Source organism: Bidens hawaiensis, unplaced genomic scaffold (genome assembly GCF_021521415.1).
Source record: "Bidens hawaiensis isolate Kalapana, Puna unplaced genomic scaffold, B.hawaiensis_p1.1 tig00024272_1, whole genome shotgun sequence".
Taxonomy (NCBI): Eukaryota; Viridiplantae; Streptophyta; class Magnoliopsida; order Asterales; family Asteraceae; genus Bidens; species Bidens hawaiensis.
The window spans coordinates 22,830-39,181 of record NW_027493825.1 but is presented as its reverse complement, the minus strand read 5'-3'; the positions used below and the strand labels follow the sequence as shown (position 1 = coordinate 39,181).

General features: G+C 37.3%; 1 protein-coding gene across 1 annotated transcript; it reads right to left on the bottom strand.

Annotated features, from left to right (window-relative positions):
- Positions 1 to 12,852: 12,852 nt before the first annotated feature.
- On the bottom strand, positions 12,853 to 14,739 carry LOC143568980 (protein DEEPER ROOTING 1-like). The gene is made up of 4 exons (XM_077054999.1): positions 14,269 to 14,739; positions 13,589 to 14,085; positions 12,976 to 13,114; positions 12,853 to 12,872 (listed from the first exon to the last, which is right to left on the bottom strand). The coding sequence occupies exons 1-4, from the start codon at positions 14,312 to 14,314 to the stop codon at positions 12,853 to 12,855; spliced, it is 702 nt and encodes a 233-aa protein (XP_076911114.1). The 5' UTR covers positions 14,315 to 14,739.
- Positions 14,740 to 16,352: the final 1,613 nt, after the last annotated feature.

The window sequence follows — 16,352 nt, the reverse complement described above, 5'->3', positions numbered from 1 at the left end:
TTATACATTATTATACAAGATCTATGATATATGGGTATGTGGAATCCATCTATTAACTTGTTGTGATATGGAAACCGAACCGATCCGATTTTTACTCGCTTAAGTCACACAAGTGTGTTTTTAGCTATCAAGACTTGTATATTTCTTTAAAAATAGTTTACAAACTGATTTTTATTATTTTCTTAAGTACTTGGAAATGTTGGATCCAACTTGATCTCATAACTAAGTTTGGACCGACAAAACCGAACACTCGCTTAACGTACGTTGTTAGTTCTAAACAATAGATCTACATACTTGGTTAAGTCTTATAAAGTTTTTGTGAGTTATCTCATAACAATTAATATTTTGGAAAGTTGACTTTGTGTTTGCCCATTCGTCAAGACCCGAACCAACAACCCGAACACTCCTTAAATACCTGTTTTAGTATCTTTAGCCCAATGGAACTTGCATTTTAGCATTTTCCCCGCCTTATTACTTAACATTGGTTAAGTAAATATTAAGGTTAGATACTTTAACCCGGTTTCGAGCAAACTTACATTTTTAAAAGGGTTATTATTATAAATTCTTAAATAGTTACATTTTAAACCTTGAACTTTAATTGCTTACTTTTTGCAACAATTATTTTATTTAAAGATCTTCAAGACAACCTTTCTAACTCCAAGACTTTCTTTTATTTAGGCTTCATACATTAAACTCGTCGTTCCGGCAAATCTCCAAATAATCAATCTTTCAAGTTTATTACTTGAACGTGATTAACTTCATACCCCGTTTTCTATCTTTTGTTTTGGGGGTGAAATTTCATCTTATCTAAACTAAATGTTTTGTACTTGGGTCTTAAACCACAAACTTTGTTTTATACTTTACTTAAATACTTGCTCGATTTGGTGTTCTATGCTTATATGCCTATGTGTTTATTGCTTTCGGTTGGTTGAATCTATAAATCCTAGACTACTTGGCATCCCCTTGTAGCAAGGTGTCGTTAACGTAATGCAATTAACGATAATCTATTAAATCCTATACTACTTGGCAACCCCTTGTAGCTAGGTGGCGCTAACGTAATTCTATTAGCGATTGTCAATTTATCCAAGTTGTTGCTTTTATTTATCGTTTCGTATACAAGTTTTGTGGCTTCTTATTACTATATACTTATATGCTCAAACTTATGAATTGCTCACCAACCTTTGTGTTGACAAACTTTATTTTATGAAATGTTACAGGTTTACATCTCGGTTGATTCGATGCTTGTGGCTAAAACGATTGTCAAGACCTTTAAGTTATTAGCAAAAATGAACAATATTTGATTTGCTAAATTTTGTTATATTTTTTTGTATTTGACTTATGAATATTTGGTTATGTGACATTTTCGATGTTGTGAAATGAAATGAGTTTGTTAAATATTTTCGCTTTAAATAGTGTCATGCGCTTATAGGCAATCGTTGCACCCCGGCATGTTCCGCCGCCTTTGGTCGGGGTGTGACAGATTGGTATCAGAGCCATGACAATAAGATAGGTGGTTAGACGTAACGACCTAGAATTGTTATGCTTAGGATCCTATACGTGTGCTCATACGTGTTTACTCTATAATTGATTGTTCATATTGCATATTATTTATAAACTTGCTTAAAATTCACCAATATCCTAAATGTTCACATACACACACCTTCATAGTATTTCCAAGATATCCTTACCTTAAAACGCAAAAAGTAGTTTTTCATTGTGTTTTATGGATTACAAGATTAACTTGGATCCCGTTGTTTCAAATCCCTTAAAGGTTGCGTCTATTTCGGGTTTGTAGCCATCATAGGAAACGAGACATTATAAAACGACCATTTGTCAAAAAGATTCCAATAATCGAAGGTGATTTACTTACCTGAAATGGTTGAGTTATAGTACTCGTTTTCTAGGCCACACATCATGTTATATATGTCAATTCTTTAAGAAGTCGAATGCGAGCGTTCTGGTCGCCATCCTAATTTTCGGTGTTAAAATAATAGAACTACGGTGATTTCGTGGACTAGTGTTTTGACATGACGTTGTATCTCGATTTATTGTGTTATTATCGTTATTTGAGTCGAAAACATGAAAAAGTTTCGGTGGTACGAACACATGTTTAGACTCCAACGTGATGTTTTAAACTTTTTAGTGTTGGGATATTAAGTCATGGTGGATCATGCACGATTTTCCCGACTCTATAAATCTCAAATTCTCAAAATTTTAAGCTTTAACCATCTCAAAAATCTTTTTACGTTTGTTTTCGGTATGTTAATTATAAACAAAGTTTTATATATTTTATCTAACACTAACATGTTCTCCTTACTAACTCTAAGATTCACAAATCAAAAATCGAAATCTTATTTCATTTTATACACCTTTATATTCATCTCCTTTTACCCAAAACTTATCCCATTTTCTTTATAAATTTTAGCATGCCTCCGCTAAGACGCCAACCACGCAAGAACTCCACCCGACACATGGCCGCTCTCGTCGCAAAACAAATGGCCGCTGTGATTCCCGAAATTTCAACCCAAATCCAAGCTACCTTACCCGCACCCGTTGTTGCAACCGTTGAACCCAAACCCGCATGTTACTTACTTAAGCAATTTACTAGTGCCAACCCGTCCAAATTCCTTGGAACCAATTGTGCGACTACCTTGTTGCAATGGTTCGAATCGACCGAGAGTGCGTTCCAACACAGCGAATGACCTGACGAAAAAAAGACAAATTTCGCGTCAAGCATGTTTAGAGAAACCGCTCTAACATGGTGGAGCAGTTTTATGCACCTCCAAAGTTCGGAAACGGCTATGTCTCTTCCATGGTCCGAGCTCAAAGCACTCATGATGAAGAAGTTTAGGCCCAAGCACGAACTTCAAAAGCTCAAGGAGGAATTTTGGAATCTTAGGAAAGAGAGTGGTGATAACGCAGCTTACTTACTCCGCTTCCATGAGTTGAGCATCCTTGTTCCTCATTTGGTTACCCCAACCGAACGTGAAATTGATAAATACATTGGGGGTTTACCAATGCAAATCCAGGACTCCGTCATGAGTAGCAAACCCGTGACCCTCGAGGATGCCATCACTTTGGCGAAAGCGCTGCCGGAAAATCACGTTAAAGCGGGTACACTCACCATTAAGAAAACGACCGAGAAAGCCAAAGCCGAGCCCGCATCTCAAGCCAAGGTTGAACCCGCACCACAAGCCATAAACTACTCCAACTCTTCCCGACACAACAACAACAACAACAAGAAACCCAAGACTAATTACCGAAACTTTGTCGTCACCCAACCTCAAACTCAACAACAAACCCAAGCTCCCCAAAACCGAAGACCCTAAACCGGTCCTTACCCGCTATGTAACACTTGCCAACTTCACCACCCAACAAACTCGCCTTGTCGACAATGTACCATTTGTAACCGACTTGGCCATCTCAACACCACTTGCCGATCCGCCCAACGAACCCAACCCAACCAACCTAACCAACCAAATCAACCAAGAAACTTTCCCCAAAATGCCCAAAACCGCTATGCACCATACCCACCAAACCAACCCCAACAACCCCGAGCTTGCTTTAATTGTGGTGATCTCAACCATTTCCGCCACAATTGCCCACGTTTAGCTTTTGCCAACCAAGCTCAAACCGTAAGCATACCTTATTACCAAACCCAAGTCTGCCAAGTTCAAACTTACCAACCCCAAATTCCCCAACTCAATGCACCACTCATCCAACCCATCCAAGCAATCCAAGCACCACCTCCACCTCCACCTCCACAACAAGCACCTCAAGTCAACCATGGTAATCAAGGACGAGCGTTTATGATGAATGCAAATAGAAGCTCAAGTGGCAAACGATGTTGTGAACGGTATGTTTTTGGTGAACTATCATTTGGCTTCTATTTTATTTGATACCGGTGCCGATAGAAGTTTTATTTCTTTGAAATTTGAGTTGAAACTTACGATGCTTCGAACTAAGCTTTCCCGACCGTTCTCTTTTGAAGTCGCCAATGGCAATTCTATTACCATCGATTCCGTCATCCGCGATTGTTCTCTTATTCTTTCTAAGAATAAATTCTCCATCGATCTCATCCCGACGCAAATGGTTAGTTTCGATGTCATAGTAGGCATGGATTGGTTATCTTTGCACCGTGCCGAGGTCGTTTGTTTCGATAAATTCATTCGCATTCCGCTTGTCAGCGGCAAGGTTCTTAAGGTCTTTGGAAACACAACGTCTCGAAGGCTAAATCTCATGTCGTGTGCTCAATCACAAAAGTACTTACGCCAAAAGTACGTTCCGTTTTTAGCTCTCTCGGTGGCAAAAGACAAAAAGGAAAGGAAGATCCAAGATATTCCTATTGTTCGTGATTTCCTTGATGTCTTTCCCGATGATGTTACCGGTCTTCCTCCCGTTCGTCCGATTGAATTCCAAATCGATCTTGTGCCCGGCGCGATGCCCGTGGCCAAGGCTCCTTATCGTCTAGCCCCGTCGGAAATGCAAGAACTATCAAACCAACTCGAAGAACTTTCCGATAAACGCTTCATTCGTCCAAGCTCTTCTCCTTGGGGCGCTCCTGTTCTCTTCGTGAAAAAGAAGGATGGTTCGTTTCGTATGTGCATTGATTATCGTGAACTTAACAAGCTTACTATTAAAAATCATTATCCATTGCCACGTATCGACGACTTATTCGACCAACTTCAAGGCGCAACTTGTTTCTCCAAAATTGATCTTCGATCGGGTTATCATCAATTGCGTGTTCGCGAAGAAGACATTCCTAAAACCGCTTTCCGTACTCGATATGGACATTTAGAATTTTTGGTTATGCCCTTCGGGTTAACAAATGCACCCGCGGTGTTTATGGACCTCATGAACCGGGTTTGCAAACCATTCCTTGATAAATTCGTTATTGTCTTTATTGATGACATCCTTATCTTTTCTAAATCCAAAGCCGAACATGAACATCATTTGCGTTCCATTCTTGAGCTCCTTAGAAACGAACAACTCTATGCCAAATTCTCCAAATGTGAATTTTGGCTCGAAGAAGTTCAATTTTTGGGACATATCGTAAACGACAAAGGTATTCATGTTGATCCCGCTAAAATTGAGGTCGTTAAGGATTGGAAAACTCCAACGACTCCCACGGAAATTCGATCATTCCTCGGTTTGGCCGGATATTATCGGCGTTTCATTCGAAACTTTTCTAAGATCTCTTTGCCTCTTACCTTTCTCACCCATAAAGGAACACCTTTTGATTGGGGTTCGAAGCAAGAAGAAGCTTTTTGTACTCTCAAGGACATGCTTTGCAATGCTCCCGTTCTAACTCTTCCAGATGGAAACAACGATTTTGTTGTATTTTGCGATGCCTCCCATCAAGTCCTTAGTTGCGTTATCATGCAACGAGGTCAAGTCATCGCATACGCATCAAGGCAACTTAAGGTCAATGAGAAGAACTATACGACTCACGATCTCGAACTTGGTGCTGTTGTTTTCACTCTCAAAATCTACCTTTATGGAACAACATGTGTGGTTTTTACCGATCATAAAAGCCTTCAACACATTTTTGACCAAAAAGATCTCAACATGAGACAACGACGATGGGCCGAATTACTTAGTGATTACGACCGCGAGATTCGCTACCACCCCGGTAAAGCGAATGTTGTCGCTGACGCCCTAAGTCGAAAGGTTAATGTTAAATCCGTTCTACTTCTAAGCGTCATTGTTCAAAGCGATCTTCAAATTCGTATCTTTCAAGCTCAATATACCTCCGTTGAAGAAGGTAACATGTACGACGAAATGTCATGTGGAGCCGAACTTCAACTCGAAACCAAACCCGATGGTCTTTTGTACTTTCTCAATCGTTTGTGGATTCCCGATCGCGATGACCTTCGTACTTGTATACTCGACGAAGCTCACAATTCGTGATATTCCGTTCATCCCGGTGCGGATAAGATGTATTTCGATCTTCGTGCTACCTTTTGGTGGCCGGGTATGAAAAAGGACGTAGCGTTGTTTGTATCTAAATGTCTTACTTGCTCAAAAGTCAAAGCCGAACATCAAAGACCTTTTGGTCTACTCGAGCAACCATCGATTCCCGTTTGGAAATGGGAAGACATTGCTATGGACTTTATCACCAAGTTACCCAACACTCAAAAAGGCAACGATAGCATTTGGGTGATCATCGATCGTTTGACCAAATATGCTCATTTCATTCTGATCCGCGAGAAGTATTCTGTCGAGCAGCTTGCTCAAATCTATGTTCGAGAAATCGTGTGCCGACACGGTTTGCCATTGTCTCTCATTTCCTATCGCGATGCCCGTTTTACCTCTCATTTTTGGCGATCTCTTCAAGAAGCTTTGGGAACACGTCTCGATCTTAGCACGCTTATCATCCTCAAAAGGACGGTCAATCCGAACGTACAATCCAAACACTCGAGGATATGCTACGAACATGTGTTCTTGATTTTGGTGGGAATTGGGACTCATCTTCCGTTCATCGCGTTCTCCTACAACAATAGCTACCACTCTAGCATTAATGTGGCTCATTTTCAAGCTCTTTACGGTCGTAAATGTCGTTCTCCGATTTGTTGGAACGAAATCGATGAAGCTCAAATCACGGGACCCGGAATGGTCCAAGAAGCAACCGATGTCATTGATCAAATCCGTAAAAATCTCCTAGCCGCTAGAAATCGTCAAAAGAGTTACGCCGATAAACGGCGAAGACCTATCGAATTTAATGTTGACGATCTTGTCCTTCTAAAAGTATTTCCTTGGAATGGGGTAGTCCGTTTTAGAAAGAAGGGTAAACTAGCTACTCGTTTCGTTGGTCCTATCAAAATTCTTGAACGTGTTGGGAAAGTAGCGTATCGACTCGAACTACCGCAAGAACTTGCCGGTGTTCATCCGACATTTCATGTTTCGAATCTCAAAAAGTGCCTAGCCGAGGGAAATCTCCATATACCTCTCGACAAAGTTCATGTTGATGAGTCTATGCTTATGGTTGAACGACCCGTTGAGATCATGTATTGCAACGAGACGAAGACCAAGCATAGTCGAATTCGGTTAGTAAAAGTTCGATGGGGATCACGGTGTGGCGCGGAGTTTACATGGGAACTACAAGACGCAATGAAAGAGAAGTATCCACATATGTTAGCATCGTCGTTTTCATCTTAACTTCGGGACGAAATTTCCTAAAGTAGGGGATACTGTGACATTCGTCAATTTCGGGTCTCGATTCGTATTCGTTTTGTAAACTTTATTAATGTAAACTGACCCGTTTTGTAAACCGAAACTTTGGATATAATCAAAATGATGGATTTTATGTTGCAATATTGTTTTACACTTGTTGGGTCTTGAAAACATTCAATTAGGTCTTTAAAACGCCTAAAAAATCACTTAAAACGAACTTCGGGGGCCAAAACTGCCATTTTTGAAAAGTTGGAAAATCAGGAAATATACCCCGTCGCCCCCCCCCCCTATCCGGTCGCGTAGCGCGAAGGCACACCTGCACAGCTGCACGTTTTTAGCTTATTTTTATGTAAATATGTGACCAAAACACCCCATTTTTATTCAAGACCGTTTATGCTTGACCATTTCAACTTACCTTATATATACACCACCCTTTCCATCCATTAAACTCTGCTACAACACCAAATTTCTCTCTCAAGTTCAAAGATCTTAAGGTTATTTTCATTGTGTTCTTGAAGGTTTGACTTCTAAAAGTCATACTGAGTTTTATCTTTAATTCTAACTTGTTCATCTAACATTACTAACTCTTGAATATGGCGGTACAACATATATATAATACACACCCCTTGTTACCTTTGTTAGTTACTTCACCGACTCTGGTTGGTTAAGTTTCGAACGTCATAAGGCAAGGCTTCATGGAGGACTTCGAGTTCTTGATATATATATACACACACATAAGTTATTTATACATATTATTTATGCCTAACTTCTGCTCATTTTAGTTTGTTAGTCACATTTACAAGTCTTGGGTGTGTGGAGACCATCTATGAACTCATTGTGAGATGGAAACCAAACCAAACCGAACTTTTGTTAAAAAGACTTGTTGTTAACTTTGTATCATAACACAAGTCTGGTTAAAAACTCCAACCTAACCCAACCCCAATTTTGTGCACAAGATCAAGTTTGAAAAAACTAATATCTTTGCTAATGCTAAGTTTCATTGTAAACATTGTCAACATTAGTTGTAGAACCTAAATATTTTCATTTGTACATTATTATACAAGATTTATGATATATGGGTATGTGGAATCCATCTATGAACTTGTTGTGAGATAGAAACCGAACCGATCCGATTTTTACTCGCTTAAGACACACAAGTGTGTTTTTAGCTATCAAGACTTGTATATTTCTTTAAAAATAGTTTACAAACTGATTTTTATTATTTTCTTAAGTACTTGGAAATGTTGGATCCAACTTGATCTCATAACTAAGTTTGGACCGACAAAACCGAACACTCGCTTAACGTACGTTGTTAGTTCTAAACAATAGATCTACATACTTGGTTAAGTCTTATAAAGTTTTTGTGAGTTATCTCATAACAATTAATATTTTGGAAAGTTGACTTTGGATTTGACCATTCGTCAAGACCCGAACCAACAACCCGAACACTCCTTAAATACCCGTTTTAGTATCTTTAGCCTAATGAAACTTGCATTTTAGCATTTTCCCCGCCTTATTACTTAACATTGGTTAAGTAAATATTAAAGTTAGATACTTTAACCCGGTTTCGAGCAAACTTACATTTTTAAAAGGGTTATTATTATAAATTCTTAAATAGTTACATTTTAAACCTTGAACTTTAATTGTTTACTTTTTGCAACAATTATTTTATTTAAAGATTTTCAAGACAACCTTTCTAAATCCAAGACTTTCTTTATTTAGGTTTCATATGTTAAACTCGTCGTTCCGGCAAATCTCCAAATAATCAATCTTTCAAGTTTATTACTTGAACGTGAGTAACTTCATACCCCGTTTTCTATCTTTTGTTTTGGGGGTGACATTTCATCTTATCTAAACTAAATGTTTTATACTTGGGTCTTAAACCACAAACGTTGTTTTATACTTTACTTAAATACTTGCTCGATTTGGTGTTCTATGCTTATATGCCTATGTGTTTATCGCTTTCGGTTGGTTGAATCTATAAATCCTAGACTACTTGGCATCCCCTTGTAGCAAGGTGTCGTTAACGTAATGCAATTCACGATAATCTATTAAATCCTAGAATACTTGGCAACCCCTTGTAGCTAGGTGGCGCTAACGTAATTCTATTAGAGATTGTCAATTTATCCAAGTTGTTGCTTTTATTTATCGTTTCGTATAAAAGTTTTGTGGCTTCTTGTTACTATATACTTATTTGCTCAAACTTATGAATTTCTCACCAACCTTTGTGTTGACAAACTTTATTTTATGAAATGTTACAGGTTTACATCTCGGTTGATTCGATGCTTGTGGCGAAAACGAATGTCAAGACCTTTAAGTTATTAGCAAAAATGAACAATATTTGATTTGCTAAATTTTGTTATATTTTGTTGTATTTGACTTATGAATATTTGGTTATGTGACATTTTCGATGTTGTGAAATGAATGAGTTTGTTAAATATTGTAGCTTTAAATAGTGTCATGCGCTTATGGGCAATCGTTGCACCCCGGCATGTTCCGCCGCCTTTGGTCGGGGTGTGACATCCTCATACCCCTGTCATAGTTTTGCTATTGGTGCAGTTTACTTAGTACGATAATAAGGATGAGGAGGATATGTATTGGAAATGAACTGAATTCTTAAAAAATCCATTGCTAGACTTGTTGATTAAATTGTAATTCTTCTCATCTTATCTTAGCCCCTTATAACTGGCAAACAGGTTGATTTGACCGTGTAAAGGTTAATTCAAGAAAAGTTTACTTTGTTTGGGTTTCAAAGTACTATTAGCCAAGGTTTAGGTCCACATGGGTTGATTCGGCCCATGTTTCAGGTCCACACGGGTTTCAGGTAGGAACTCGGTTTAGGTCTGCATGATTTTTGAATTGTAATGGGTCAAAACGGGTTCGGGTCGGCATAGGTTTCAGGTAAATACTGGTTCAAGTCAAAACAAATTTGGGTCGGGTCGAGTTCGGTTCAGGTCGGGACAGGGTTTGCATCGCGACGCGCTAGGACTCAATATTGTTCAGACCCAAACCCGTCTAACTCCAAATCGTTCTGACCCAATATATCCCCACTAAACATGTATCAGCCAGAAACTCGTATTGACTCGAAACCCTACCAACCCGAAATTTGTCTCGACTTGTAACCTGTCCCAACTCGTAATCTATCCCGACCTAAACCCATTTCGAACCCAAAACCCGTACGGGCCGGAACTAGTTTCGACTCGGGCCATTTTGAACCGAACCAAATTGAACATTCCAATGTTTTTTTTCTTTTTTAAAGTGAATGGATTTTTTTTTAATTTCATTTAATATGGGATTCCATTAATATTATTTTCAGATATTCAAACGAACACACCATCCTAAGGGGTACACGCTTTGCTTGTTAGGGCCGACTCCGAGTCCCCGCCCGCCCTAACGTTGTTGCCGAGTTTTAAAGGGGAAATAATAAAGAAAAGCGAGGGAAACAAGAAAAAGATGAGCATATGAGTAACCCGGGCCGAAACCCGAATAGAGTTGGGAGTTGGGGGGGATCATAAAAGGGACCGAATACCCGATCGGGGAAGTATATTGGTTGCATATTTGGGATTGAGTTTGAAAAATGTTTATTGGCTTATTGGTGTTTTAAAAAAGTCAATAAGTTAAAATGTGTTTGGCAATCACAAAAAATATTTCTTATTTTAGCTTTTTGAAATGGTTAAAAATCAGTTTTTCAAACTCAATGGGTGTCGGTAAAACTCGAACGTCGTGAGACAGTTCGGTCCATATCCGGTGTGGGCGTTAGAGCATTGAGAGGACCTTTCCCTAGTACGAGAGGACCGGGAAGGACGCATCTCTGGTGGGTTCCGTTCGGCACATGGCAATTTCTAACATGTCACTGATAGATTCCAACCCATCGATGAATGCTTTGATGCTGCCAACTGTTCAGTATTGCCATCCATTGCATTTTCAGGTAATATATTTTCGATTTTGCATTGCAAATATTACATGTAACCATGAATGACTGAATTTGATTACTGTACACGAGTAAACAACCTGATATTTGTCTGAATTCAACAAATTTTGACCTCACTAAATTGTATTGAACGTATGCACTCCACATGCTCGACTAAATGTCTGTGTGAGCTTTAACACAAAATTGTCTTTTTTTTTTTGCTTACGTATTTGCATACCATTATAACAATTATGATGCACATAAGATTTTGATTCAACAGCCTTGTGAACATTTGGTTATAAGATTGAAAACATAGCACACATTTGGTAGCTTACACACTTTAAACATAAACAATAATGATCTAAATTGGAGTTTAAATCCCAAAGAGCAAGTGAGGAACTGATATGAATAAAAATATATAATGATCCAAATTGGAGTTTGGTTGATAAGCTTACTATCCAAATTGCCAAGTGAATTGCAGAATGAAGTATAAAGCAGTTCAACAACATCAAAGAAATGAAATTAATAATTAAGCAATCAAGTAACTTCTTCATCTCTCTCATATTCATCTGCACCCATTTTTTTTCTTTATTAACTCGGGCTTTGTCCAGTTGTCGGTAATATCAAGTAGGGTGTTTGGTCTTTTTCGGGTAACCCGACTTGTGCTCACCCCTAAGTCTCCTGTGACTCCTAAAGGTAAAATATAAGTTGTAACAGGTTACATAAGCAATCAAGTAAGAAAGTAAAAACACTTATTGTTTACCATAAAGAGAACTGCTGTTTGTTTCTACCCAACACATCTATATTGATGGACCATTGACAATTTCATCATGACTCAGTTTTCAAAATAAACAACATAAGAAAAAGGTTATAAATGCAGCAATTTTTTTTTTATTTTTTTGGAATAGCGCTAAGGATGCCACCCAGCACATCACACCAAACAATGTTAGCGCCATGGGTTACATAAAGATCTAGCGATATATCACAAAAATTCACCCACATTTACTCATTTACAATAAAATCATTCACATTTACCGCACAAATTACTTGGTGACCACACATCCGTTTCTCAAAAAATACTTTTATCAATGAACAAAGTGAACAGTTGGTGGGAAATTCCAGTACCAAGTTGATGAAAAGATCCACCAGCTTCCAGTACAACAAGTTTCTATGTATTGAAGTTAATGACATGAATACAAAAATAGAAAACTCTGAATCTTGCTATACTCAATTCTAATGATACTCCTCAATTATTATTATTATTGTTATTTTTTCTTAATGATACTCTCTATTTATATACCCTAATTAACTGTTCCTTAAGTCATACGAACTTGAATAAAAATTGCGTATTGTGTTACATATATATTTTATACCAAGTCTGATTAATTAAGTCATATGACGTTGCATAGTCAACAAGTTTTATTCATATGTTTATATATACAAACTAGTGAACTACTAGTCAATGCTTGTATTCTAACGAAATGACAACCAGTTATGTTAATGAGAAAATGGATGTAAATACAAATACGATACCATGCAACAGAAATATAACATGAATGTGCGATAACATAATACAGTTTAGTTAGCATGCATTTGATACAAGCATGAAAAAAAAAGTTAATCAATCAGCCTTTGCTTAATTATCTCAACTTACGGTCGTTCATCCTTCTTCTTGTCAATGAAGTTGAGACAAAAAAACAAGGCAAGTTCACCTTCAAAACCTCAAACATCAGCAAGAAAGATGACACGTTTTGTCATCTTTACAAGTTTCATATCTCTAGAACGATATCTGCAAACACATTTGTACCAAAATCATCAATATTCTTTTTTATTCACTTGTAAACAATAAAGTCTATTTTCTTCAGCAATTATAAATTAAAAGTAGCACTCACATTCAGAATCAGTCTTGACCCATTTTGACCCGTTTTCATCTTCTGTAACTTTCTCGTTATTGCTTCTGTCCTTAATCAACTGCTTTCTTGCTGATGATGCTTGAGGTTTGATCTTGTTCTTTAGCATGGCCCTTAGTAGCTACAATTATCAGAAATCATAATCAGAATTCATCATCATCGTACTCAGTATATCCCACCAATAGCAATACTATGGTAGGGTCTGAGGAGGGTAAGATGTAGACAGCCTTACCTCTATCCCATAGGAATAGAGAGGCTGCTTCCGGTGAGACCCCCGGCTCGATAGTAGTTTTGAATCAAGCCTTGGACATAAGACACATAACACTCAATCATCGGGACACCGGCTGATTGGTGCATGTGCCCTTGTCTTTCGGCTATCAACGCCACCACATGATGCCTGATTAACCTTTCGCCACTTTTAACGTTATTTTCACGTGATTAGTAAAATAACGTCAAAATTAGTGCAATTTTACTTTTGCCCACCCAAGGGTTCACACATATATACATTATATGTGCGCACCGCAAGCAGGGAGTATAATCAGAATTCAAGAACACAAAAATAAAACCAAAAAGAAGACAAGATTTAGTAGTTTACCTTTTCCATTCTTGATTCAGGAAGTGGATCACGAAAACTAGGAATTGATGGAAGCCCGTTGCCGCATACGAATATTTTCTTGAAAAGAAAAGAAATTGATTTCTTCCTGATTGCTTTTTTATTACAAAGGTCATTGCATCTACCAAGAATAACTCTAATTGTTTGGTCAATTTCTTCTTCTTTATCGTTGTCATTGACTTTGACTGGAAGTCTACGGTCAACCTCTAGGCTTGATGGGCAATTAAGAAATCTATCCAATGGGAGATCAGCAGGTGTTTCTTGTTTCTTTGTCAAGAGTTTTGTCAAATCTTTCTGCAGTTTTCCAACTTCCTCGGGTGTGAATTCAGAAAGATCCATCTCTGTTTCTGTTTCTGTTTCCGCTTCTTGAATTTCTTTATTTTGAATTGGTAGATCATTGTTGCCAAACGTTCCGATTGTCAACAACCCGTGTTGCCAATCACTAAACTCTTCTTTTAGAGGTTCTTGCTTAATGTGATCTGTAACATAACATAATTCCAATTTCAAATTCAATAAAAAATTTCATTCCTTATGTTTCCATATACATTCTTGAAACCCAACTTTGTATATACATGCATGCAATTTTTTATATTATATGATATATAAGACTAGAATCAACAATTTGTGACAAAAAAAAAATAAAAAAATAGAAGTTTACTTACGAGCAGAGGAAGCAACATTTGTGTTCTTATTGAATTTATTTTGCATCCAACCGAAAAGCTGCAATAAAACATAATTTCAGTATACAAAAAAGAACATTTCTTTAAAGACGCATGGCAACCGCCATATCTTACCTTCATGATGGTGGTTCTTATGTAACACAAAAGGCGGCAGATGGCGGTGATGGGTGGATGCTAATAAGAGTTTAGGTTTTGTAAGTAATAATAAAGTAAACTCTTTAGATATTTGAACTTCCCAAACGACTTGTATTCTACATCCCAGTTTATGTGGCTTCTTTTATAGCATGTGATCTGATGCATAAAGACATTCTTCTATTATAATAATGCATCCATGTTTCCTCGTAATAATACATGCTAAGCAATGTCGACTACGTGCGTTATTTTTACTCCGTTTTGGATCAAATATGGGTTTGTGTGCTATCATTTCTTCGTTCTACATTGGTCAATTGTGAATCTAAGCGATAGATTTTTCTTAACGTTTCTTTTATTCTTTATTACTTATCAAATTTTGGTTTGTTGGTACCACTATTTGACTAGTTTTCTCATGATTTATCAAATAAAACCCTTAATATTAATATAATTTTGTAAAAGATCATATTTGTTTTTAAATTTTGTTCACCTTTCAATAAATTTCTATATCTATATCTATTTAGTTAAATAAATTCTTTTATTTATGTATTATCTTTTATCTTTCTTTTATCTGCAAACACTCATAAAATATAGTAAACAGATAAAGTCACCTGGGAAATGAGATTGTTATATTAAACAAAAAACTTAATTTTTATCTCAAAGTATAAAGATATGGTTGATTAGATATTAATGTTGTGTGAATATTCTAATTCTAATACATGATTTTTGTAAGTTCGGACCAACAAACAACGGTTACCACATTAGATTTTATTTTTATTAAACTAACTCACACACCCCTAAACCTACTTTTAAATCTACATCATTTGCCGGCCACAGTAGAATTTGAAAATGCAATTTGTTGATGTTAAACTCGGGACATAACTGATTTTCATATGACTTTTCTCATTACATTTCACATTCTTGAGCTTCGAGCTTCATTTGAGCTGACTAGTCTTTGCATGGCCGGTCCACACTTAGACCGTGCGTTGACCGCCTTACTTATGTTCTATGGTTCTTTTTCAATTTGATCCTTTGAACATTCTTAATATGTTAAGAATGATAGATATGAAGATAAGTACATATATCTATCATATGTTCATTTTATATCTATGACCATGTGTTTTAGTTTTACCATGAGTAAAAACAAATTGTTTTAATTTAAACATTAGTTGATCCCATATTGATGGATTGAAGCAACCTTATGGTTCCTGTCGGGGTATGGTACTAAGAACCCTAATTTATTATGTTTTGGGCTTATTTTATTATATGAGCTAATACATTTGTTATTGGGCTGAGGGGGTTTTGTGGAGGTAACCCTAACTGGGCTAGGGCCCATTAGGGTACCATGATGGTGGCCATGAGGCTCCCTATATAAGGAGGTCTCCACCTCCTTATCAAGGGTTGGTAAAAATAGCTCAATAAGAGCCACCACCATATTTTTGTGTCTGTGAACAAGAGATCCTCTGGATTTCTTAGCGGACACCTCCACACCCCCAAAAGTCACCGCAGATCACAGCAGCGGTCGGAGCAGAAGCAAGCAAGTCGTGGTTCGTTCATCTCGAAGTCCGTGGAAACATCGTCATGGGTTAGGTCAGATTCATTTCACGTTTCTACAGTTCCAGATGTCACTGCTTAGGTAATCCTCCTGATAATCAAATGATTGAAAACTTTTACTTAAGATACACATTATAGTATTTTACTATTTAAGTACATAGTTAATTAATTAGATAAGCGCGCATTAGCATTAGATAAGCGAGTGTACGTGTTTTAACTTCCATCCCTTAACTATCAAAAGTACGACAGAGATTAATTAATTATAATAATACTGCATGGAATGGATTAGCGGAGGCCACGTAATAGAAACGTCCAGCAGCTTCTGTTTAGAGATTTAATAAGTAAAGATGCATGGAAATTAACAACCTTAATTAACTATCATT